The sequence below is a fragment of the Castanea sativa genome, chromosome 2 (genome assembly GCF_040712315.1).
Source record: "Castanea sativa cultivar Marrone di Chiusa Pesio chromosome 2, ASM4071231v1".
In the NCBI taxonomy this organism is placed as follows: domain Eukaryota; kingdom Viridiplantae; phylum Streptophyta; class Magnoliopsida; order Fagales; family Fagaceae; genus Castanea; species Castanea sativa.
Genome location: NC_134014.1, coordinates 50,783,244 through 50,810,952, shown reverse-complemented (window position 1 = coordinate 50,810,952; position 27,709 = coordinate 50,783,244). Strand labels below are relative to the sequence as shown.

Here is a 27,709-nt window from a genome sequence, read left to right as displayed (position 1 = left end):
TTGGTCATAGCTTAAAAGAAAGATTTTTGCCGACGTAAAAAGCATTCCGCGGAAAAACGAAGCTTCTCCGTCACTTCTCCGTCACTTCTCAGCCAAAAAAAAATTATATATTTGAAAAAAAAAAAAAAAAAAACGCGGAAGAGAGCTTTTTCTACTTTTATATATATATATATATATATATATATATATATATATATATATATATGTAAATTCTTGACGTTTCATCATAAAGAAGTTCTTAACCATCTTTGGCAATAACTGGAAGTAGTTTGTTAATGTTTTACTGTCCGAATAATTCTCTCACACTTCTCTATTGAAATCCTAAAATATAGTGTCAGATTGTTGACAATCACTCAACCTTCACATACTTTTTTCTGTAATCAAAAGCAGCTTTTCAAATCTCAACCCTATTTCAAATCCAAGAACTATTTTATCTGTCACAAATAGTAGTGTTTTTTGAAGATTGATTTCTGAGTATTGAGTCGGGTGGTGAGTGACCCATAACGAGTTCATGACGAAGGGCAGGCACTCTGGTCTTGGTAACCAACTAATAAGTGAGGTTTTTTTTTTTTTTTTTTTTTTAATCAAGAACTGTTTGCTTCTTTGGTGTTTTTTGATCTAAGTAAAATTGTGGGGTTTTAACTGTTTTTGTTTTTGTTTTGATTTTATTTTGTTTTATTTATCATGGGTTTTGCATTTTTAATGAGACTCACTACGGAAATGCTTGTCTTTTGTGGTGTGGGGTATTAGAATTTGTATTGTAGTCTTGTAAATTAGTCTTTGTATTTTGTTTTCTACATGTGATTTGTACTTTCCACATATGATTTGTGTAACTATTCAGGCATGAGTTAGTTTTTTTTTGTTTGTTTGTTTGTTTTATTTTTATTTTATATATATATATATATATGTATATATATATATATAAAGAGTTACTATTTACTACTTCCTATATTTTGACATGGTATGAGAGCAAAGCAAAACTTCTTGTCATCAATATCGTTTCTTAATCCATATCGGATATTCTTCTCCTTCTTATTATTGTACTATCTCTGTATTTTGAAAAACTTTGGAATTAGTGTTGATTTTGATTGTTAACTATTTATGGGTGGAAGTTGTGTGCTGGGGTTTTAAACGAGTTGAGATTTATTGGGGTTATATTTGTGAAGGTTTCCACTTTCTAGATATGATCATAAGAACAAAGGAGTGTTATTTATCAATGCTTGGGTAATGCTCAAAATCGAGTTATCTGAGTTCACAGATAATCTTGGTCTTGTTTAATGTTTAGTGATGCTTGGAAAATGGGAACAAGATTCTCTCCATTTCACAATTATGATTTTATTTTCTAGATTTGATAGTGTAAAGAGTGTCACGCCATTTAGTCTATAGTAGTCCTTGACAGTTGACCCTTTCTTACAGGGCCCTATATTAGTTGTTTTGATAAAAATGGAAGGTGCATCGGCATAAATTTGATGGTTTAAGTAATATTTGCGTAAAATTATTTCTACTTGTTACTTTGAAGCTGGCCATACTTGTGATGTTTCCCAAGGATAGAATTAACTGTATAGATTTTTTTATGACTATGATTCGGTGGAATGCAGATGCTAACCAAATAGTCACAGAAGCACAAAAACGATGGCTACATACAGCTGAAATTTGTGGAATTCTTCACAATTATAAGAACTTTCCTCTTGCTGCAAAACCTGCAAATATGCCTCCAAGTATGACTCTTAATTGCATTGTTTGGTTTGCTATTATTGACCTGGATTTCTGGACGAACTTTTTGTTTTTCTTATTTCAAACCCCTCCCTGTTTTATATCTGAGACTAGGTTTCACTAATTAGGAAGGAATGAAGAAAAAAAGCTAAGATCCAGTTTCTGTTGCAACTGGTTTAATTGATGATAATTCCTTAATATCTGTGAGGTTAATCAGTTCTTTGGTATCATATTCTCTGGTATCATCTATAGTATATGTTTCATTACCCTATTGTTATCAGTTTTCTGAACCTTTCTGTTGCAGGCTTCTTGTGAATGAAATCCATTTCCTCATTCTTCTACTATTTACCATGTCCAATTTTTCTCCCATTGAATTTGGCAATTAAAAGTGCAAATTTCTATCACTAGACATTATTTTCCCAACTTATGATATTTTTGGATGTGTAGCCCAAAGTATTCCAGAAACCCATTATGGTGAATGCTGGTTTCAGACCTAGGCTTGGAGTATGGTGTTGATTTGTGATTTATCATTCATTCCTCTGGAGTTTGTTTTTCGTTTCGCTAGTTCAGCTTTTTAAAGAATTGCAGCACCTTCTTTTCTTTTTTTTTTTTTCTTTTTTTTTCACATCAGAGTTCTTGTGGCTTGCGCAAAACACCCTGTTGTTGAACTTAGAAGTATGTCCCACTTCCTAGTTATCCTTATAATTTAGTTTCCTCTCTTTTCCTTTTTTGTTTGTAATGACCTTGAGTCTCCTTGTTGACTATAATGGGTGTTTAAGGGGGCCAAATGCACATGTAGACTGTCAGAAAAATTATCTCAATTTTCAAATTTAGGACTTTTTCATTGAAAAATAGGTGATGAAGGAGGTGTAAGCATCCTATATAATGGTGGTAATTCCACATTGCTAAGAAGAGGGTAAGAATTACAATTGGAGCTTTATATATAGGTATTGCTATTAAGGCAAATTAATGCTGTGTTGAAACATATGCAATGTAGTATTGTGAGCAACCACACCAGCTCGTGGATAGTCTTCTAAAATACAAAAAGTGCTCAATTTTGTACATTTTAACCCAAAAACCCTCCACATCAGTCTATGTAAAAATGTCTAAATATAAACAATGGTCTTGCAAATAAACAATAACCGTGCATATATACACGGTTACTGTTCACCGTGTAAATAATTTTTTTATTCTTTTTTTTTTTTTCTCTCCTCTCTATTCCTCTGACTCACCTCACTCTCAGGATTACTGTTCACAGTGTTAAAGAAATGAATATTTTATTTGAATAAATGTGTATAACAGATAAACTGATGTAGGTGTTTTGTAAAAATAGGTGTGTAAAATAGAAAAAATAGGTTTTAGATGTGCAAAATGGAAATTTTTTTGTACATACTGATGTGGATGCTAAATGATGTATGGTAGCTTTTAGGGATGAAAGATGCTTGCCTAAGTGAGTTGTATGTAATTTAGCTGTAATAAGATTTGAGCTCGTTAAAGTATTATGTTTATAAGTTGAGATTGAGTCTTCAGTTGGGTGCAATGGGAGGATTGGTTTATGTTGGTGAGGGTTTGTGTTGAATTTTGTGATTGGTTTTTTTTTTGTTTTTTTTTTTTTTTGTAATGTGGTTTGCAAATGTTCAGGTATTTTGCATCCCCATCCCATGATTGATGGCATGGAGTTGCCAAACTACATTAAATCTTGTTGTCTTGAGTGGATGTTTGATTTAATAGTTTATTTAAGTGTACTTCTGCTAATCTCAAGCTTGAACTTGAACACATTGGTACCAAAGCTTCTGCTATACAACATAGATTATATTAGCTTATAAATATTAACATTTCTTGCAGTTGTAGGTACATTACATGACATCATCTACTCCAAAAATGAGGCACTGTTTGAACTTTTTTTTTTTCTTAATTTTTCTAAGTAACTTTAGAACATATATTCACGTAACATGAATTTCCAATTTCAGGTGGATCATTTTTTCTTTTTAACCGGAAGGAGCTGAGATGCTTCAGAAAAGATGGCTATAACTGGACGAAGAAGAAACGGGATGGAAAGACTGTGATGGAAGGTCATGAGAAGCTCAAGGTAGGCATTAGACATCACTCGAGGAAAGACATTTAAATCATGCTGCTTTGTGCTGTTTACTTAATTATATGCTTATGTTTCTTTCTCATTTAGGGAGTGACATTTGTTAAAAGATTCTTTGTGCTTCATAATTAATTGTGTAGAGAAAATTTTACTTCCTTTCAGGTGGGAGGCATTGGGGTGTTGAACTGCTACTATGCCCATCGTGAAGAAAATAAAAATTTTCAAAGACGCAGTTATTGGTTGCTCCAAGGGTAAGTGTATCGAAAGTTATTTGTGTGTTGCTCACCAAGTTTTTTGTTTCAATTTTAGCTTTTTGCACTATATGATCTGTGTGTGCATCAGTGTGTCATAGAAAACTAGATGATGTAAATGTCGATCTTCTATGTTCTGCTAATTGAAGATTAAAGATAATGAAACATTCATTCAATTGATCTTAGAATATTATAGCTTATCTTGGGTTCCCACTTTTTGGACTCGTTTAAATTAGGGGATGCAAAATCTGACATGACCTGCGAACCCGATATGACTAACTTGTTTATAAACAAATCATGGGTTGAAACTAAACGGGTTAAGGTCATATTCGGATTAACACGGCTAACCCATTTAATAGAAGGGTCGTGTTCGTGTTCAACACGTGAATCCGTCTTACCCGTTTAGTTTATAAAATTATTAGTTATTTTAATATTATTGTTTAATTAATGGTTGTTTTTATATGTTTATTACTATATTTATAGTTGTAATTGTATTTTTATTTTTGATATATGGGAAATGATAAAAATTATATAGATTTTGTATGACCTATCAATCAAATTGATTATTTAATGGGTCATTTGTATTGGTCTTTACATGATTTGTTAATTAGATGAGTTAAACGTGTCGAGTTGAGTCGATTGGTTTAATAAACAGGTTGTGTTTGGGTTGAGAATTCCTGACACGTTTACTAAACAAGTCGGGTTCGAGTCAACCCATATAGCCGAATACTCATGGCTTGACACGACACGAACTTGACTTGCGAACACAAATTCCCACCCCTAGTTTAAACTTTGTTATTAGTATCAAGTATAGGGACTGAAGTCTTCTTTTAAAAAAAAAAAAAAAAAATTATGTTACTGTTGTTGCTTTTTATTTTGAGATTTTTTCCTAATTTTTTTTTTGGATACAACATGTCAACAATAACAAAACCTTAATCCCAAAATTTTTAGATAAATCCTCAAAATTTTAATCAAGGTAGGTCATGTGTATTATTTTCCTTCATTTTATTCTATCCGAAAGTATACATTTTCATTGAGAATTGGGTCAAGTGGTGATAAGAGTAAAGACTGGCCGTTTGGTGTAGCTATTGGTGGGTTGTCAATTTGGGCAAGGTGCGATATCGCCGGTGGCTGGTGGGTACAGGTTTATAGTTGATGAGGCTAGGGTTGAGTTGGGTTGGTTGACTCTGTTGTTATTGGTGTGATGGTGGGTGTTCAATGGCTGTAGGATCTCTTTCTTTTTTGTCTTGTTTTGGTTTTTTTAGGTATGTTCGATGTTGGAGTTACCTAACATAATTTTAAAAATTGGACTGATCAAAGAAATGAAAAAGGAAGTGATTTTTGGTTCTCTAATTCGACCAGGACAAATTGATGGTCAAATCATTGACGTCATAAATAATTTTTTTTAAGGGTTGCAGTTTTGGTTGCCCAGAGGATGCAAAAAATTAAGAACAAATTGGACATTAGAAAAAATCAAAATGACTCAACAATTAAATAATAATGGGTAGAATTGTCAACCAATCACTTCTCCCAGTTTTTGTTTGGATTCAACACCAAAAAAGAGAGAGCAAAATCTCTAAAAGTCCGTACTTAGAGTTGGTTGGAGTCAAGTGTGAGATCATAAGAAAAAATCCAAAATAAAATTTATTTTATCAATCAAACTGTAATATTTCTTAATAGGAATGCAAGGAGTACAATATTATGTTTATTCTTGAACTAAATCTTAATAGTAACTTATATAGAAAAAACCTTAATTATATTTTTAGAAAAAAAATGTTATTTCTACATTATTTTCACAACATTTTTACAATAAATTGTTATTAGTCCTAATTTGAAGTCAATATTAAAATTACTTTGTATTCGCTAATAACAATCGATAACAACCTGGTATTTAAAATTTGTTGTGAAAGTATTATGAAAAAGTTGTGGACATAACATTTTTCTATTTTTAATTGACTTGAAAAACTCTAATTAATTATATAAAAATAACATTGACTCTAGGAAATAAAATACTAATATTCTAACTAATTTACCTAATATAGAAATATAATTGACCAACGCTAATTAAAAATAATAATTGACCTAAGGGTGGCAATTCGTGTTTGCGGATCGGGTTTGTATCATGTCAAGCCATGAGTATTCGGCTAAATGGGTTAAACTCAAACCTGACCTGTTTAGTAAACGTGCCAAAAATCCTCAATTTGAACACAACCTGTTTAATAAACATGTCGACTCGACCCGACATGTTTAACTCATTTAATTGACAAATCATGTAAAAGTCAATACAAATAACTCGTTTAATAATCTATTTGATTAATAGTTGCCTAACCTATATAATTTTTATCAATTTTCATATATCTAAAATTAAAATACAATTACAACTATAAATATAGTAATAAACATATAAAAACAACCGCAAATTAAGTAATAAAAAAAAACTAATAACTTAATAGTTAAACAGGTAAGATGGATTTATATGTTGAACACAAACCCAACCTGTTTATTAAACGAGTTAGTCGTGTTAACTTGAATATGACTCAAATCTGTAACCTTAACCCATGACCTGTTTATAAATAGGTTAGTAGTATTGGGTTTGTGGGTCGTGTTAAATTTTGCCACCCTAAATTGACCAATACAAATACAATTGACAACTTTTCGTAATAAAAAAAAAATGATTGTCGACTTTCGATATTAAGGGTGTGTTTAGATACCGCTTATTTTACTAAAACTGAAAACTTATTGTTGAAAATATTGTAGATAAAAGTAAAAATGAGTTGAAATAGTATTGTAAGCTTATAAATAATACCAAAAATGTAGTGGAGCTCCAAAATAATAGGAAAAATAAGTTGAATAGTAATATAATATTAATTTTCCATCTTGATCCAAAAGCACACTAAACTAAAATTAATTTTGCAATTCCCCGTAATACCGAATTCTCCAAAAGTTTAAAACCCGATTAAAAAAAAAAAAAAAAAAAAAACCATCGGATGAAATCGAAGAGGAGGAGAAACGACGTAGTTTTGAACTGCTGTGGCGATTGGAAACTTCAATGCTGGATCTTGATCTAGATCTTGATAAAGGCGTATTTCTGAGAGTTGAGAGGAGGCCCAATCTTAATCTTGTTCTGGTTTGTAACGTATCGAACCTTGGCCCGTCTAAGTGAAGAGGTTCGAATGGACCAGACCCGGGCAGGGATAACTCGGAATCGGACTCGACTAATGAATCGTCCGAGTTACGTACGGACTCGGCGGCGGCGGCGGCGGTGCAGAGCTCGGCGAGTTTGAGCTGATGTGTATGGCAGAAACAAATTTACTCTTTTTTTTTTTTTGTAACATATGTTTTAAATGCTCCTAAAATTATTAAGTTTTATAGAAAAAAGAAAAAAGAAAAAAAAGTAGGTATGTGAGTTAAGGAAAATATTAAATTCTCCTAAGTTTTTTAAGTTATGTATGAAAATATTATGCTAAAATATTATTTGAATTAAAAAAAATTATAGTATTAAAAAATAGAGGGGAGGAGTTTCAAAAGTCTCTGTTCTCTACTTTTCATCAACTTGTCCTTGTAAATTTGTAATTGTGAGTGAAGGAATTTGCAATATTTCCATAAGGTTTGCTGAAGTTAATGCAACTTTTGTTTCCTATACTTTCTATTCTTGGAATTGCTTGTGTCTGAGTTATTTTTTTTTTACCAAACTCACTACTAGTACTACTGCAGGGAGCCCTGTCACGTGGTTCTTGTCCACTATCGGGAAGTAAAGGTAACCCCTTATCCATTTACCCTTTATTTTTGTTTATCCTATTTGGTATTATCCACTTATTTTGCTGAAATTAAAAAGTTAAAATAAAAAGTTAAAATAAGTTGATAATGGTAAATTTTAGCTGAAATTATATAGTAGGACTCATAAATAGTACCAAAAAGTACAGTAGGACTCATGAATAGTAAAATAAGATGACAAAAATCATTTTTGACAAACAAACACCTGATAAGTCAACAATAGGTAAGTTGTAAGAATAACTTAAATTATTTCCTAGTATGTAAATGATTTTTCTTAGATAGATATAATCTAACATTTTCCGTTACACAGCTTCTTTGATCCAAGTTGGTGGTTGTGGTTTATGTGTTATGGTGGTATTTCAAACTTTCACTGCGAGAGACTCTTCTAAAGAGCCTCAGGTTTTTAATGATAAACAATATTTCAACTTGGATGCAAATGAGCTCAAACTCAAATGGCACTTCTTGTTAAATCTGATTTTGACCCCAATTCTTATTACGCAATAGAAAATTGTCAATTTATTACCAATTATATCAATTATTCGATCACAATTCTAGTGATATAAACCATGAAGAACAGCAAGTCACCAAATATGTAAGCATAATAATAAAGCAATAAAAACATAAGATAACGATATGGTGACGAAGTGGAAAATCGATAGAGAACGTCTTCAAAGTAAAAACTACTTCAGGGGTAATGTATCCCAATTAAGGCACTCCATTATATGAGAAGGAGTTTACAATTTAAAACAGAAATTTTGTTGTCTAGACTCTATGAGACTTCAATTTAGTAGACAAACTCATTGTTGTGAATCATAGTAGCTTAAGAACTATGAAGAGTCTAAACTTATCATATATGGACCCTTTCTCGAATGAGCTGTCCCTGTCAATGAATCAGCACCTCTAACCTACTTCAAGGCACCTCCTTGAAGGTTTGATCGACGATGAACTCATTGGGATGAAGACTGTGGTTTCAAGCTCTTGGATCACATGTATGCATATAAACTAGAATGATTCTTTCTTTTGTACTCACTGATGGAGGCTATAATTTTCTCACTGTGGCACTTAGTTTCTGCCTCCTTAAGCCTCATGGAAGTCAAGTATATAAGAATTTATAGAGTTTTCATAAGTAGGGTTCAGAGAAATTAGTCCTTGTCTAATCAACAAAATTAGTCTTTATCTCTTCTTTATGATTCCTCTTAAATGGAGAAAAATACGCATTTTTTCCTTTAGAGCCAGAAGGCTTTGTTGAAATGGAAGACCCTATCTTCATATGTCCTAGGTTGGTTTTATCAGAGTTGGACTCTACATCAATCTTGGAATTAGATACTTTTTCTAACTTGGCATTAGATTCAGCAAGTTCTTCTTCCAAAAGCTTGACCTTAACCTTAAGGGAGAAATTCTCAATTTCTCACTCTTGATTTCATCTACCAACTTGTTGGTTTCTTCAAGGTTAACATCTATGTCCTCCTTAATATATTCAAAATACTCTAATTTTTCAAGGACTTTTCAACATTTTTTTTAATAATCAACTTATTGGATTCATTAAGTTTTACAGTTAAAACTCCTATTTCAGGTTCAATCTTGCTCAATTTCTAAGGGATTTCTTAGAGTCTTTCTTGGATTTGATAGTTTCGCTAAAGAGATTGTTACCAGCAATTCTAGGATCTCCTATAGAATTGTTTCAAATTACATCATCACTATCATGAGTATAATGACTCTTGACTTTATCCATGAAAAAACGGGGTCAAGGATCATACAAGGAAATTAATTCATCAAATCACTATGAAGGTGTTGCGATACATACTATACTCTTATAGACTTCCCTTACAAATAGATAGACACCTTACCAGAGATTCCCACTCCTGCTAGCAACTGCAGACTCCTACCTTGTGATTTCAAAACAACTTGATGCCACAAGTCAATCCACTGACCACAAAGTCGATCTCTCAATCACTCCAAGGCTTCTTGAAGATTTGTCTTGATCTGGTTTCAAACAGGACGTCCGATACCAGTATGGTGATCTATGAGTTTGGAACACTCAACCTCTCAAAGATGTTCAGTGGGAGAGGGTGGAAGAAAAATAATAGCTCTCTCTAGGTTTTTATTTGTTTTCTATGGCCATATGCGTTCTCTGGAAATTGGGGTTGATATAGGGTTTAAATACAAGTAGGTTTTAGGCTGGCGGTGGGTACAAACACAACTCTGGAAGCAAACCTCGGAATTTCTATTATAGGGTTCAGTCAATTGAGAGTCTACCTAGAGTTTTTGTCCGAATCACCAATCTCACACAATCAAGCTTTGACACGACCAAGATCTTTAGTTTTGCATAGTGAACAGAAGATTCAGCCTTTAGCCCTTGTTGCAACTGTTCATATTAGAATTACAAAACCCAAAATTACAAATAAATTTGTCATGGAATTAGCCAGCTCTAAAAATCCTAACAAAAGTTACAATACATGGAGGTAATACTGCTTTTGATGCTTATATCATGCATTCAATTCTTAAGTTCATGTGTGGTGGTGATCTTAAATGCGATGCTCATGCAGTTTTTGTCATATTTGTTGTCATTGGTGTTGTATGCTCATTATTGCTTAATTTCAGCTTTCATGCTCCTTATTGATTGTTTGGAAACAGATTTTAATCTCCTGATTATTTCTGTTACATATTAAATTTTAATTTACCTCCAAATTTTTGTATATTGGGTTTTATTCTTTCCGTGTTTTCCAATTAGTTCAGGGCAATAGGACAAATGTTAACTGCATCAAAGTCATTTTGCATGAATTTGATGAGAAAATTCAATGTAAAGAAAGAAAAGGGAAAAAAAAAAACCTTTCTTTTTATGAATAAGCTAATCTTATTAACCAAAAACACAAGAAAACAACTCAACAGCCCAAATATACATGTAGAAAGCTACCAACAAGGGACAGCAAAACCAAATCCTGACCCACGATACACCCTGCCCAAAATTGGCAACACCCAATACAACAATTAGCAAACTACCCCTACCCAAAAAAAAAACTCTACTAGATCAAAATGTACAGCACAATTCTCAGCTTTTTGCACAAAATTCTATCACTAGTAGACAGTTTTGAAGGAATGAAGCCCTCTGCTCTCCATCTCATGCCATTTAGGATATTCTTCCCCATTTGAACTTCTAACCAATACCCCTGGGGAAGGATTTGGTTTCTCAACCTCCAAATATGTTAGACAGTAGATGCCACAATCTTCTTTCCATTTAGTTGATTACAACCCCTTTGAAGCATACAGTCCCAATCACAAGGAACTGTTCTACCAAGGCAAGAACCAATTTATTTGTTTCTACACCCTTTGGGGGAAAGGACACTCAGAGAAAATTATCCCTACCCTCCACTCTGTTTCTGCAGAAAAAACATAAAGGACTCGCCTGCCAACCCCAAGAAAGCATCCTATCACAAGTGGTCAGTCAATTTTAACAGCTAACCGCATAATGAAAACATGTTTAGGTGTAACAAACCTGTCCCATATCAACCTCCTCCAGTCAACCTTTCACTTTTAAATCTTCAAATTTCCCAAGCTGAGCTGCAAGAGTATTCACCAGTATGAGATGATGTCCATATAAGCTTATCATTATCGTGGATCACAACCTGGCAGCAACCATTTTGCAATGCCCTCACTGCATCAGCTCTAGGGGGCCTCCAACACCAATTCCCATTGGTCAACACACTAGAAACCTTTGCTTCTTTATAACTCCCAGCCTCTACTATAATTTGAGAGCCAAACACCTCCAGCATGTTTCCTTTAGGATGCTAGTTATCAGCCCAAAAAGGAATTTGGCTTCCAGCAATAAGTCATTTAGACAAAGGCCTAACCGAGGAATTTTTAGCAATTAACTCTAGTGAAGATTGATGGAGGCTTGAAAATTTGGGCATGTTTTGTGCGAATTTGAAAGGGTATGGGGCAAATGATCATGAAAACCACTTAAATTCAAATCCTTAAGGGTTTGCTCAACCGAGTTTCAGGCAAGGTTCAAGCAAACCTTTCTGTCCAACAATTTTAAAAACTCGCAGGACACAATTTCAGGCAAAATGCAAACTTAAAATATACTAGATTCTCCAGATGTAATGCATTAAATGTAATTCCACTCGACCCCAATTACTCTTAAGACTTGTGAAAACATAAAAATTCAAGCAAAACAAACACTGATTTATCAGTTATATATTTAATATTAAAATTTATGTTGAATAAAAATGACATTTATTTTTTGAAACAGATCTACCCGGCTTGCGGGTTCAGTGCATCAGTAAGAAATTAACCCATTTATTAGTCGTGTCATGAACCTATTTACAATAACCATTAACCCACAAAAAATCATGTCGTGTTCACAAGTTGTATCAAATACTGCCATCTCTAATTACATCTCACAGCAAAGTAACAATACATGAAGGTAACACTGTTCTTGATGCTTGTGTCATGCATTTGATTCTAAGTTCATGTGCGGAGTGATATTAAACAGGATGCTCATGCCGTTTTGTCATATTTGCTGTTATTGGTGTCGTATGCTCATTATTACTTAAGATCAAATTTGATGCCCCTTTTGATCACTTGGTTGTTTGGAAATAGATTTTAATCTACTGATTATTTCTGTTAAATATTAAATTTCTATTTACCTTAAAATCTTTATATGGAATTTTATTCTTTCTATGTTTTCCAACTTGTTCAGGGCACTAGGAAAAATTTTAACCGCAGTAAAGAAACTGAAGAAGCTGTTCCCTATTCCCAAGAAACTGAACCCAATTCTGAGATGGATAGCTCTGTGCCCTCTTGTTTTCTTCTGAATAATTACCAAGTAACTTCACAAAGTACAGATACAACAGGCCTCAACAGTGCTCAGGCATTAGAACATGTGAATACTGAATCAGGTAGATTTATTGTGTTTATGCCTTAGTTTGTGTTTTACCTATAAGCTGCTAAAGTTACTTCACAAGGAAGATTTTATATAGTTTATGTATCCTTTGATTATTTATTTTCAGCATGTTCAAAATCTTGTGTGATTATATCATTGTAACTTAATGTGGAATGTAGCTGGTAATCACCAAGCAAGTTCTGGATTCCATCCTTTCTTCAAATTGCAACAGCCCACGTTGGAAAAGTTTAATGCTGGACTCACTGATCCTTCTTTTCCTGGACCAATTTCAGGTACAGTTGTTTGCTTTATTTTTCAATTTATTTTTCATCACCAATACATCAAGGAATATTAATATCCCTGATTGTAATTTGACATGGCATACGAACTTCATCGTAGATTTGTAATACTCTAAACAATTAACAGATGATTATCAAGGAAACTTCCCAATCATTTTGGGGGTGGATTTTGCTTCACTTACTTCAGCAGATACCAATGTAGTCCTTCCTGAAAAAGAAAACTTGATACTGGGGGACCTTGTCATTAGCAACTTTGGTGAGACATGGGAGTTTGGGAATCACCCTCAAATCCAAAAAGAGTGTCAGGTACAGAGTTATCTACTATTTATAGTATGTTCCAAGAACTTTCTGGCCCAATGGTAATGCCTGGTCTCCCCCAAGAAGAGAACCTGGGTTCAAATCCCTCCTCCCCCACTCGTTGAAAAAAAAAAAATTATAGCATGTATCATTGGTGTCATGTATGCATATTTTTGCTAAAATATTATTGAATTTGTTGACCCTTTATCATGGTTGTTCTCAAGTATCGTAGTATGTTTGAGGAATCAATTTTATTTTTATGTTACAAGCTGAACAAGTAAGTTTCAATAAAGATATGGGGTGACGCATTTAGAGTTGTTGCTTGTAATTTTTTGATTTTGACATATATTAAGAATTCTATCCCAGTTTAAATTGTGGCGATGACTTACTTAGCAGCCCCACTCCCTCTACTCTCTAAAAAAAAAATTGTTGATACCTCAGTAGAGATGGCAAGTTGCACTCTTTCTTAGTTTTTGTTGGAACACTTTTAGGATCTATCCTTAATTTTGTCAAAGTATAGATGATGCCTATTAAGACTTGGCACCTATACGTACTTATAAAAAAAAAAAAAAAGATTTGCCACCCATGCATTATCTATCACAAAATTGAGTCATTTGTATATAATGCTTACCATGTTAGATAAGTTAAGCATGTTGAGGTTGATTAGGTGAAAATCTATGTTATTGATGATAGCACAACCATGATTAGAGAAAAAAATATCATCTTTGGAAATCTAAAGTTCAGACAAATTCCAAGGATAAGTACCCATGCTAGTTAATTAGTTTGTTAGTATTTTATTTGGTTTTTCTAGAGTCAAGGATGTTCTAATACTTCTGTAATTATTGGGCATGACCATTGTTAAGGGCCTTGTTTTTTTATTTATTAATAAGTAAGTCTTTTTTAGTTTATGGGTCTTTATGTGTGGGCTTTGATTCAATTCATTAGGGTTTAGTTTATTAGTTAAAGTAGGGGTTCTAGTTCTATTTGGAAAAACTAAGATTTAGGGTCAATATAAGAATAGTTTATGAATAAATCAAGTGTTTTTAGTATTCCACTTTTTTTTTTTTTTTAATTTTTATAAATAGTATTGCACAATGTTGGCCTTATTGTTCTTTTTTTTCCTTTTCCCTTATTACTCTTTAATATTCTGTCACTATTCACAGTACTGTTCATTGGTATCATTCAAAGAAATGTACTGTATATATGCACTGTTCATGCTACTGTTCACAGATTATGTGCAGACTCAAATTCTGTTCCCTCTTATCTCTTTGAAACCCTTAATCAATACTTTTATCTTCCTTACAAAAACCATAGTTATTCTTGAAACCTAACCCTTTGTTCTAAAGGTTCTAAACCATAAATTCACAATTCCTCCTAATCCTAAGCCCACCACATGCACATGTAGACGATTCCCCCAATATGTCCTACATCACTTAATGTCTTTACTATGTTTCTCTTTCACAATAGATATAACATTGGGACATTGGTATAGTTGCTTTTAGTTAATAATGAAGTTGTAGTTACCGACTGAAAGCTTCTGGCTGGTGACTTAGATTTCTGAATTTTTTGTTGTATAGATGATATTTGCATTTTAATTATCTATCAGAGGACATAATTCTTTATATGTTGGTTTAAGAGTTCATAAGGCCATGAACTGTTTTCTTGTCAAATCCAACTATTTGTGTTCAGGCTTTAATTTGCCTTGTAAACAGACTTCTGAAGGCACTTCTAGGTTTTCTGAACAAGTTGTTAATTTGGATGAACAACTCAATTTTTTGGGGCCTTGCCTTCCACAGACTGATGAGCAAGAAATTCATCCTATGCAAAATAACCTTCAAGTACAGCTTTCAGATGCAGATCATGGCTCTCTATTGGAAGAAACTCTGAAGAAGCTTGACAGTTTCAACCGATGGATGAGCAAGGAACTTGGAGATGTAAATGAAGCACATACGCAGTCCAGTTCTGAGGTCTATTGGGATACTGTTGAAAGTGAAAATAGGGCTGATGAGTCCAATATTTCTCCTCACGTGCACTTGGATAACTATACTCTCGGTCCCTCTCTATCCCAGGACCAGCTTTTCAGCATTATTGATTTCTCACCAAATTGGGCATCCGAGGGCTCAAAAGTTAAGGTATTCTAGGATTAATCTTCCTTCTGTAATGCAGTTATATCAACTAAGCTTTCAAATGTGTCTGTTTGCTAAAAGTATTATACAAATGTTGTCTTAGGCCCAAAAAGAATGGCAGGTACAGAGTTATTTACTATTTATAGTGTGTGCCAAGAGCTAATGCCTGGTCTCCCTCATGGAGAGAACCTAGGTTTAAACCCCACTCCCCCACTTGTTGTAAGCAATATATCATGTAGCATTGGTATAATGTATGTTTGTTTTTGCTAAAATAGTGTTGAAATGGTTAGCACTTCATCATGGTAGTTATTGAGGATCGTAGTATGTTTGGAAAATCATTTTATTTTATGTTACAAGCTGGATAAGGGAGTTTCAATTGAAATATGGTATGATGCATTTCGCGTTATTGCTTGGAATATTATGATTACAACATATTTATTGACAACATTTTCTAGGTTCTTTCTTTTTAGATACTTCCAACAACAAATTGTTGTCAATGCAAGTAATACTGATTTTGCTGGTACATTTTTGACACAGGACAAACCAAAACAATGTAACAGAAATTAAAAAACAAGGAAAATAAAGATAGAAAACCTAGGAGTCAACACCAAGGGTTGGCTAGTGTTGCCACCAAACTATTGTGACAATTTCAATTTTATTCATCAAAATAATCCCCCTTCATAGGAGTATAATTCTTTGCTTATATAGGTTACTAAACACTAATTTTAACTGACATTGGAAACCCTAATTCTAATTGACTTGGGAAATCCTAATAAAATAAAATACTAATAACCTAATTAACTACTAGGATAGAAAGAAAAAAAAATTGACAGAAAATTACAATTGACTCCAAAATCGTCAAAGACCAAATTATATATAGTTTTAGCTATCAAAAATGAATCCTACTTTGCACTTCCTGCATCAATTTTTAGGATCTGTCATAGTGAAATTTATCAAAGCATAGATAATGATGCACATTAAAATTTGGCATCGGTATCTTATCTATTACAAAATGGAATCATTTGGTTGTTATGCTTCCCAATTTACTTAAGTTTAAACATGCTGAGGTTGATTACGTGAAAATCTTATAATCTTGAAGTCTTTACTATGTGTCTCTTTTGGAATATATGACATTGAGGCAAGGGTGTAGCTGCTATTAGTTAATAATCAAGTTGTAATTGCAGACTGAAAGTTTCTTGCTGGTGACTTAAATTCCTAAATTTTTGTTGTACATGCGGTAGTTCCATTTTTACTATCTAGCAGAGTAAATAATTCTTTATATGTTGGTTTAAGAGTTTATAGGGCCATAAGCTGTTTTCTTGTCAAATCCAACTATTTGTGTTCAGGCTTCTGTAGGCAAATGGTACTTGGATCAGAATGTGCATGCAGAATCAGTGTATGGTGTCAATTCAAGGTTTAATGAACAAGATGGTAATTGGGTCAAACTACTCAATTCTCGGGAGCCTTTCCTTCCGAAGACTGATAAGCAAGATAATGATCCTATGCGAAGTAACCTTCAAGTACAGCTTTCAGATGCAGATCATGGATATTATCTGAAATCAAATCCCGAGATTAATATGGCCCTAGAGGGAAAAACCAACTCCTCTTTCACTATAAAGAAAACTGGGTTAGATGGCTCTCTAATGGAAGAAAATCTGAAGAAGCTTGACAGTTTCAACCGATGGATGAGCAAGGAACTTGGAGATGTAAATGAGTCACATACGCAGTCCAGTTCTGAGGTCTATTGGGATACTGTTGAAAATGAAAATAGGGCTGATGAGTCCAATATTTCTCCTCAAGTGCACTTGGATAACTATACTCTCAGTCCCTCTCTATCCCAGGACCAGCTTTTCAGTATTATTGATTTCTCACCGAATTGGGCATACGAGGGCTCAGAAGTTAAGGTATTCTAGGATTTAATCTTTCTTCTGTAATGCAGTTATATCAACTAAGCTTTCAAATGCGTCCTGTTTGTCGTCTTATTTATCATTTTACTTGGTCTGGTTGTTTTTCATTTTTTTTTCCCAAAACCTATACAGGTCCTGATTACTGGAAGGTTCTTGAAGAGTCAACAAGAAATAGAAAATTGCATGTGGTCCTGTATGTTTGGGGAAGTGGAAGTTCCAGCTGAGGTTATAGCGGACGGTGTTATACGATGTCATACTCCAGTACATAAGGCTGCAAGGGTTCCTTTTTATGTGACATGTTCCAATAGGGTAGCGTGTAGTGAAGTGCGAGAATTTGAGTACCGAGTCAGCCTTATTGAAGATATGGATATTATGGATAATAGTGGCAACACAAATGACGATCTTCTTATGCGATTTAAAATTTTTTTGTCTCTGACCTCTGCCGGCGCTCTGTCTACTGATTCTGTCATTGGAAGGGAGAAATCCCAAGTAAGCAGTAAAATCAGTTCATTGCTAGAAGGGGACAATGATGAATGGGATCAAATGTTAAAGCTTGCTTCTGAGAAGGATTTCTCTCCTGAAAAAGTACAGGACAAGCTTCTTGAAAAGCTACTGAAAGAGAAGTTGCATGTATGGCTCCTGCAGAAAGCAGCAGAAGATGGAAAAGGCCCTTCTGTTGTAGATGAGGATGGCCAAGGTGTACTGCATTTTGCAGCTGCTCTTGGCTATGATTGGGCCCTAGAACCAACAATTATTGCAGGTGTTAGTGTCAATTTCCGTGATGTGAATGGATGGACTGCACTTCATTGGGCGGCGTTTTGTGGCAGGTGAGCACTTAAGATTTCTTTCTTGCTTCTTCGTAGTAGGCTTTGCCTTAGCCTATTCTTTCCTCTGCTTCCAGTGTAGAAGGCACTACATTCTAGGCTGAATCTCAAAGGAGAAGGGAAAAACACTTATTTCATGTGTAGATATTGCGGGAAAACTATGTATGTCATGAAAACCTTCTCTATGAGAGGAAAATTAAATTCCATATAAACCTGGTTTAGATTAATGAATGGCTTACCTGACCAGGATACACCTGAACAGCAAGTGTTCCCTGGAACTTCTTGTTAAATTCTAATAATCACTTTTAACTTTTTCCTTTTCTTCTCCTTCCTGTTAACTTCTTGTTTGAACTTTCTTTATCAGAGAGCGGACGGTTGTTTCCCTTGTCTCTCTTGGTGCGGCTCCTGGTGCATTAACTGATCCAAGTCCCAAATTTCCTTCAGGCAGAACAGCTGCTGACCTAGCTTCTGCTGAAGGACACAAAGGAATTGCTGGTTATCTTGCAGAATCTCATCTGAGTACCCACCTTTCATCTCTTAAGTTGGACACTGGGGAAGGCGATGCTGCAGAGATTTCTGGGGCTAATGCAGTACAAAAAGTTTCAGAACGAAGTGCAACTCCAGTCAGTGATGGGGATTTACCATATGGATTATCATTGAAGGATTCACTAGCTGCTGTCTGTAATGCTAGCCAAGCTTTTGCTCGTATTTATCAAGTTTTCAGGGTGGAGTCCTTTAATAAAAAGCAGTTAAAGGAGTATGGTGATGATACATTTGGAATGTCAGATGAACAAGCTCTTTCACTTCTTGCTCTTAAGACAAACAAATCAGGACAACATGATCTGCCTGTGCATGCTGCTGCAATACGGATCCAAAATAAGTTCCGCAGCTGGAAGGGTAGAAGAGAATTTTTGATAATCAGGCAGCGAATTGTTAAAATTCAGGTGCATTGCCATTATTGCTTTTCTATGCTTGATTTATTGGCTCCTGTTTTACTCTTAGCGGTTATTCTTCCTGGTATTATTTTACTATCTTTTTCCCTCAGTTGAGCCCTGTTCATGAAATCTAACTATTAGCTTTCATAATGAAAGGCCCATGTAAGAGGCCACCAGGTCAGGAAGAACCATAAAAAGTTTACCTGGTCGGTAGGAATTATAGGGAAGATTATTTTGCGTTGGAGACGAAAAGGGTGTGGTTTGCGTGGATTTAAATCTGAAGCACTTACCGAGGGCCACAGAATGCAAGATAAATATTCAGAGGATGACTATGATTTCCTGAAAGAAGGTAGAAAGCAAACTGAGCAGAGGCTGCAAAAAGCGCTTGCTAGGGTGAAGTCCATGGCTCAGTATCCAGATGCAAGAGATCAATATCGTAGGCTGCTGAACGTTGTGACTGATATTCAGGGATCCAAGGTACTTTATTGTTTTGATTTTCTCCTTTCTTTCTCTGAATTTTTTCTTCTCAATCTTTCATGTAACAATATCTTTCCATTGTGTTTCCTTTTGGAACATAATCTGTGTTCCTTTTAACTGTAATAGTTCTGGATCAACTCATTTTATCAGTCCATGGGGACTTTTAGCATACTGAGTTTTGCAATGCCTCCTGTTCACATTCTTTTGGTTAGATTAGTACTTATTAGTCCAATGAGAACCTAGGATGGATGGACTAGGTTGAACTCTAAGCTGGAAAAATATTATCTAGAATCTCAAAATATTGAAGTACTTGTTATTCAATGCTTGTGTTGACTATATATGCCATTAACCCTGAAAATTTATTATCACTTGTTACCCAATAGTAGTAGGCGCGCAGTATGTTGTCGACTTGGGAGCTCATCTTCAATGGATCACTAACATAGGATGGAGTTTGTTGGTATATTGTAATATACTTCTTCTAATTGGTTTTATATTCAAAGTCTTTCTGTACACTCCTGTTGATTTTGCAGGTTGTTGGTGATGGAGTTCCACGCAGTTCAGAAGAAACGGCTGATTATAATGATGAAATGATTGATTTTGATGCATTCTTGGAGGATGACACTTACATGTCTTCAGCCTGAACCTCTGGTTCATTCTCTTCTCTTGTAAAATATTGTTATTAGTGGCAGGAGTGGTATTATCAAATTGGGTTTGCTAAAAATTCTTGTATAAATAAAAAAAAACCTACTAATTCATTTAACAAAACTTAATCTTATATAGCAGCTTTGCTATCTTGCCTTATTGCCACCGCCGCATCTGCAAGGTTGTGAACTTGTGGTGTGAACACCCTTTGCATCATCAAATCAATTATGTATAATAATAATAATAATAATAATAATAATAATAATAATAATAATAGCATTCTAATTAATGAACACTAGCAATTTGGTTAAAAAAATAATAAAAATAAAAATAAATTGCCATATCAATAATTTAAAAAAAAAAAGGTTATGAGGCCATCACTAGATCAGGTAAAAGAAGTTAATCATGAAGGTGGCTGGAACAAGGAGAGTAAGCAAAGCAGGAAGGGAGGGTATGCTTATGAAGCCATCGCTAGATCAGCTCAAAGAATTTTTGAGGGATGCAGCAGTACTAAAATGGATGAGAATCAAAGAGCGTAGGAAAAATGGCAGTACGGGAGGCAGTCCTGGAAACCGAATTTGGGGTTTCATCAAATCATCATTTTAACCAGTAGTAAAGAAAAAGAACAACCATGGCAGAGAAGAAAGCAAGGCAAATGGCAAAAGCCGAGCTATTCTCAGAGTGTAGCACCTGGGCCCAATAAATATTCTGAGAAGCATCCAGGACAAAGCTAGTTTATGCTTCTAAAAACCTAATGTAGAGTCTCTTTAGAATTTATTGAAAACTTTTTGGTGAAAGTACTGTAGAATTTATTGAAAACTTTTTGGTGAAAGTACTGTAGATAAAAGTAAATGTTAGTTGAAATAGTACGGTGAGGCTTATGAATATTACCAAAAAGTGCTGTGGAATCTATAAAAAGTAGCAAAAATAAGTTGAATGGTAAAATAAGTAGGCAAAAAATAAGCTAGCCAAGCAGACACGTATAGTCTTTCGATTACATTAGCAATTAGGATGGATGGTGAAACTGGTTTCCTATTTTTGTTGGGCATGTTTTGTTATCTGGATCGATATCTGCTACTTTCTAGTGTTGTGAACTTTTTATCATGGTATCAATTGAAAATGGGATGGATTAACCGGGCCAACTTAGTCCATGGCATCTAAATGGTAGTTTATGTTGCTAATTCTCCTTTGTTGATTTTAAAAATAAAATAATTAAAAAAAGAAGTAGAAGATATTTGTGAGGTGGCAAATTTCTTCGAACTAGACTTCCCAGAATACCTTGACTCATGTCGAGTCAAGTATTCACATTAGCTGAGGCGGCAATGATATTAAAATATATTAGTAGTTTTGGATGTTGTGAGGGTACTTTAGTCAATTTGAACACTCAAAGATATTTGTGTCATTTTATAAGTTTTGGGATTATTTTTAGTCAATTTTGAGGTCCAGGGAAAATTTTGATATTTTTAGGTATTGAGACTATTTTCAATCAATTTATTATTATAATTATAATTATTCCTAAACGTGTTATCATCCAAAGTGCATGAATGCTACAGTTTTTCATTTTTGGATAATAAATCTAACTAATGAATCAAATGTCGTAATTACTATAATGTAATTCTATGGATTAGAGATTCAAGTTATTATGCCTATAATGATTTTTATAACATTTTTTCAACATTTAAGTTAAAATATTCTGATTGGTTCTGATGTGGATCATCACTAATATTACTTTATCAAACTATCATTTCCAACTATTTATTTATTTATATATTTTTATTAAAAAGCCTGTCATTGATGACTTGACACTTGATGGTAGGGTTGTAAAATATTCAAACTTGGCTTGAGTTTGAAGCATTCCTATAAATAATGTTTGAGCTAGAGCTCATTAGAAAGTCCAAAAGATTAAACTCGACTTGACTTGGCTTGATTCATTAGTCAAGTCAAGCTTGAGTTCAATATCAAATTCAAACTTAAGCTCAATATCAAGCTATTGAGATCAAAATCCAATACAAGTACATTCTCAAATTCATATTAGGCATATTATTAAACTCATTTGATTCGGACGAGTATTTTCAATATATATCAAATTAAAGGCTTAGTAAAATATAAGTTAATTTTTCGAATTCATATCAAATTTATTACCAAATTCATAAACCAACCTTAGTTTATTTTTTATTTTTTATTGAACCCTATTGTTCAAGAGTCTATTCATGAACTTTTTTTTTTTGGCTTACGCTTGTTCATTTATTAAATAAGTCTAAAATGAAGGAAACTAAACAACCAAACATGATTTTTTTTTTTTTTTAAATTTTTATCAAGTCCAAGTCTTCTACTTTTCCAACCGTTAAATATTTTGTATTTTTCGATAAGAACAACCGTTAAATATTTGATTCAGGTCAGTTGGTCATAGCTTAAAAGAAAGATTTTTGCCGACGTCAAAGCATTCTGCGGAAAAACGAAGCTTCTTCGTCACTTCTCAGCCAAAAAAAAAAATTATATATTTGAAAAAAAAAAAAACGCGGAAGAATGCTTGTTCTACTTATGTATATATATGTAAATTCTTGACGTTTCATCATAAAGAAGTTCTTAACCATCTTTGGCAATAACTGGAAGTAGTTTGTTAATGTTTTATAATTCTCTCACACTTCTCTATTGAAATCCTAAACTATAGTGTCAAATTGTTGACAATCACTTAACCTTCACTTACTTTTTCTGTAATCAAAAACAGCTTTTCAAATCTCAACCCTATTTCAAATCCAAGAACTATTTTATCTGTCACAAATAGTAGTGTTTTTTGAAGATTGATTTCTGAGTATTGTATTGTAGTCATGTATGTTAGTCTTTGTATTTTGTTTTCTACATGTGATTTGTACTATCCACATATGATTTTTGTAACTAGTCAGGAATGAGTTAGTTTAGTTAGTTAGTTAGTTTTTTTTTTTCTTAATTTTTAAAATTTTTTATTTTATATAAACAGTTACTATTTATTACTTCCTACATTTTGAGTCTTTGACATGGTGTGAGAGAAAAAGCAAAACTCTTGTCATCAATATCGTTTCTTAATCCATATCAGATATTCTTCTCCGTCTGATTATTATACTATCTCTGTATTTTGAAAAACTTTGGAATTAGTGTTGAATTTTGATTGTTAACTATTTATAGGTGGAAGTTGTGTGCGGGGGTTTTAAATGAGTTGAGATTTATTGGGGTTATATTTGTGAAGGTTTCCACTTTCTAGATAGGATCATAAGGACTAAGGAGTGTTATTTATCAATGCTTGAGTAATGCTCAAAATCGAGCTATCTGAGTTTACAGATAATCTTGGTCTTGTTTAATGTTTAGTGATGCTTGGAAAATGGGAACAAGATTCTCTCCATTTCACAATTAAGATTTTATTTTCTAGATTTGACAGTGTAAAGAGTGTCACGCTATTTAGTCTACAGTAGTCCTTGACAGGTGACACTTTCTTACAAGGCCCTATATTAGTTGTTTTCATAAAAATGGAAGGTGTATCGGCATAAATTTGATGGTTTAAGTAATATTTGTGTAAAATTATTTCTACTTGTTACTTTGAAGCTGGCCATACTTGTGATGTTTCCCAAGGATAGAATTAACTATATAGATTTTTATATGACTATGATTCGGTGGAATGCAGATGCTAACCAAATAGTCATAGAAGCACAAAAACGATGGCTACATATAGCTGAAATTTGTGGAATTCTTCACAATTATAAGAGCTTTCCTCTTGCTACAGAACTTGCGAATATGCCTCCAAGTATGACTCTTAACTGCATTGTTTGGTTTGCTATTATTGACCTGGATTTCTGCACGGACTTTCTGTTTTGCTTATTTCAAACCCCTCCCTGTTTTATATCTGAGACTAGGTTTCACTAATTAGGAAGGAATGAAAGAAAAAAAAAAGCTGAGATCCAGTTTCTGTTGCAACTGGTTTAATTGATGATAATTCCTCAACATCTGTGAGGTTAATCAGTTCTTTGGTATCATATTCTCTGGTATCATATTCTCTGGTATCATCTATAGTATATGTTTCATTATCCTATTGTTATAAGTTTTCTGGACATTTCTGTTGCAGGCTTCTTGTGAATGAAATCCATTTTCTCATTCTTCTGCTATTTACCATGTCCAATTTTTCTCCCATTGAATTTAACAATTAAAAGTGAGAATTTCTGTCACCAGACATTATTTTCCCAACTTATGATTTTTTTGGATATGTGTAGCCCAAAGTATTCCAGAAACCCATTATGGTGAATGCTGGTTTCAAACCTAGGCCTGAAGTATGGTGTTGATTAGTGATTTATCATTCATTTCTTTGGAGTTTGTTTTTCGTTTCGCTAGTTCAGCTTTATAAAGAATTGCAGCACCTTTTTTTTTTTTCACATCAAAATTCTTGTGGGTTGCGCAGAACACCCTGTTGTTGAACTTAGAAGCATGTTCCACTTCTTAGTTATCCTTATAATTTAGTTTCCTCTCTTTTCCTTTTTTGTTTGTAATGACCTTGAGTCTCCTTTGTTGACTATAATGGGTGTTTAAGGGGGCTAGATGCACATGTAGAATGTCGGAAAAATTGTCTCAATTTTCAAATTTAGGACTTTTTCAATGGAAAATAGGTGATGAAGAGGTGCAAGCATCCTATATAATGGTGGAAATTCCACAATATTGCTAAGAAGAGGGTAATGAATTACAATTGGAGCTTTATATATAGGTATTGCTATTAAGGCAAAAATATGCTGTGTTGAAACATATGCATAATATAGTATTGTTTGGAATCTAAATGATGTATGGTAGCTTTTAGGGATGAAAGATGCTTACCTAAGTGAGTTGTGTGTAATTTAGATGTAATAAGATTTGAGCTCGTTAAAGTATTAAGTTTATAAGTTGAGATTGAGTCTTCAGTTGGGTGCAATGGGAGGTTTGGTTTATGTTGGTGAGGGTTTGTATTGAAGTTTGTGATTGGTTTTTTTTTTTTTTAATGTGGTTTGCAAATGTTCAGGTATTTTGCATTCCCATCCCATGATTGATGGCATGGAGTTGCCAAACTACATTAAATCTTGTTGTCTTGTTGGATGTTTGATTTAATAGTTTATTTAGGTGTACTTCTGCTAAGCTCAAGCTTGAACTTGTACACATTGGTACCAAAGCTTCTGCTATACAACATAGATTATATTAGCTTATAAATATTAACATTTCTTGGGTTGTAGGTACATTTCATATTTTCATGACATCATCTACTCCAAAAATGAGGCACTGTTTGAAAAAAAAAATTCTTAATTTTTCTTAAGTATACTTTAGAACATATATTCACGTAACATGTATTTCCAATTTCAGGTGATTTTTAAAATAAAAAATAAAAAAAAAACCGGAAGGAGCTGAGATGCTTCAGAAAAGATGGCTATAATTGGACGAAGAAACGGGATGGAAAGACTGTGATGGAAGCAAATGAGAAGCTCAAGGTAGGCAATAGACATCATGCTTGAGGAAAGACATTTAAATCACGCTGCTGTGGGCTGTTTACTAAATCATATGCTTATGTTTTTTTCTCATTTAGGGGGTGATATATGTTAAAAGATTCTAATTTTACTTCTTTTCAGGTGGGAGCCGGAGGCATTGAGGTGTTGAACTACTACTATGCCCACGGTGAAGAAAATAAAAATTTACAAAGACGCAATTATTGGTTGCTCCAAGGGTAAGTGTCTCGAAAGTTATTTGTGTTGCTTGCCAAGTTTTTTGTTTCAATTTTAGCTTTTTGCACCATATGATCTGTGTGAGCATCAGTGTGTGTTACAGGGTCAAATTTTTCACTCAAATTTTCTGCCTATGATGACCCTAAGTTCCTGACTTAGTCTCAGCCAACACCACACATACACACTGCAATAATACTAAGAACACATTATATAGGGACGTATACACACACAACACACACAATATTTACAGGGAACCCACCCCCAACCTTTATTGCTTAATCTCAAGTACAAAGGAAACCTTTTACAAACCTAGAGAATTACATTGAATTTTCCCGAGGCCAAAATACACTCTACTATTAACACCCCCAACAACCTTAGGGTTAAACACACAGAATTAATTGTTGTGGTAGTTACTGCCTAGTAACTACTTGGGTCTTGGACAATCTACCACTTGTGTTTTGATTTAGGACACCTTCAACTGATGTTGTCTTGGCCTGCTCTCCATGTTTCCAACCCCTACACAGTAGATCTGATTATCAGGAAAGCCAAGAATTGCTTGGTAATTACCATTGCACATGTTGCACATGCACAACCCATTTCTCAGTAGATCATGGGGCTTCTGCCCACCATCTAACAACCCTCACAACATGTTCTCACACGTTTTGGGAGGCTTGGTCCATGCTCAAGGTCTCTCCTATCGGCAATATAGCCCACACAGCAGGCCCACATGCAGCACACAAAGTAACTGCCATCAGCCTACTAGCACTTGTCCATGCCTTCAACCAACACCCACTAGTCTAATGCTTTGCACACAGCATTTGATCATCACAGCAGCCCAGCCCTACCTTGCACTCAAGTCACCAAGCCCACACACAAGAAACCAAAAACTAAGCCACCAATGTCATGCATCACCACATAGGGTCAGCACCACTTGCTGCTGCCCAACATCAAAATCCATATCTGCCCACCATGGCCCTCATTTGCCATGGCCTTGAGGCATCATGTGGAGCAAGGTGCCTCCACATGCTGCCCCCTCATCTTGCTCATCGATCCAACTCGAGTAGGGAGACTGGGCAGATCCCCTTTAAAGAGCCCTTAGGAACATTACTAGTTTGGCATGAGGAGCCATAAGTGTGTTGAGAAAACATGAAACCAAGTAAGTGGCCCAATGTTGCCCAAGCACTCTCATTCCTCATGCCATCATCAACAAGTAAAGCTCCAATCAGTGTGTCATAGAAAACTAGATGATGTAAATGTCGATCTTCTTTGTTCTATTAATTGAAGATTAAAGATAATGAAACATTCATTCAATTGATCTTAGAATATTATAGCTTATCTTGGGTTCCCACTATTTGGACTTGTTTAAACTCTGTTATTAGTATCAAGTATGGGGACTAAAGTCTCTCTCTCTTTTTCTTTTTTCTTTCTTTTTATTTTATTTTAATTATGTAATTGTTGTTGCATTTTATTTTGAGATTTTTTCATAATTTTTATTTTGTATACAACAATAACAAAATCTTAATCCCAAAATGTTTAGATTGGCTATGAATCCTCAACAAATTAATCAAGGTAGGTCATATGTATTATTTTCCTTCATTTTTTTCTATCTGAAAGCATACATTTTTGTTGAGAATTGGGTCAAGTGGTGATGAGAGTAAAGACTAGCGGTTTGGTGTAGCTATTGGTGGGTTGTCAGTTTGGGCAAGGTGCAATATGGCAAGTGGGTAGTGGGTACGGGTTTATAGTTGATGAGGTTGGGATCGCATTGGGTTGGTTGACTCTCTTGTT

General features: G+C 34.2%; 1 protein-coding gene across 2 annotated transcripts; it reads left to right on the top strand.

Annotated features, from left to right (window-relative positions):
* The first annotated feature begins 266 nt into the window (after nucleotides 1-266).
* LOC142624558 (calmodulin-binding transcription activator 3-like) lies at nucleotides 267-20,408 on the top strand. Of its 2 annotated transcripts, XM_075798164.1 has the most exons (14): nucleotides 267-554; nucleotides 1,599-1,718; nucleotides 3,684-3,802; nucleotides 3,968-4,056; nucleotides 7,771-7,813; nucleotides 12,530-12,728; nucleotides 12,892-13,005; nucleotides 13,139-13,317; nucleotides 15,021-15,440; nucleotides 16,781-17,338; nucleotides 17,474-18,168; nucleotides 18,530-19,109; nucleotides 19,257-19,577; nucleotides 20,108-20,408. In XM_075798164.1, exons 1-14 carry the CDS (start codon nucleotides 512-514, stop codon nucleotides 20,216-20,218), a joined length of 3,591 nt encoding a protein of 1,196 aa, XP_075654279.1. In that variant the 5' UTR covers nucleotides 267-511; the 3' UTR covers nucleotides 20,219-20,408. The 2 variants fall into 2 exon arrangements, with proteins under 2 accessions (XP_075654279.1, XP_075654280.1); XM_075798165.1 differs by lacking the exons at nucleotides 267-554; nucleotides 1,599-1,718; nucleotides 3,684-3,802; nucleotides 3,968-4,056 and adding an exon at nucleotides 6,981-7,348.
* Nucleotides 20,409-27,709: the final 7,301 nt, after the last annotated feature.

Bases quoted from the DNA above. Each gene is read 5' to 3' on its own strand.
- LOC142624558 (XM_075798164.1), top strand. From the start codon at position 512: ATGACGAAGGGCAGGCACTCTGGTCTTGGTAACCAACTAATAA. The intron at 3,803-3,967 runs GTAGGCATTAGA...ACTTCCTTTCAG, and splicing joins AAGGTCATGAGAAGCTCAAG to GTGGGAGGCATTGGGGTGTT. The intron at 12,729-12,891 runs GTAGATTTATTG...TGTGGAATGTAG, and splicing joins ACATGTGAATACTGAATCAG to CTGGTAATCACCAAGCAAGT.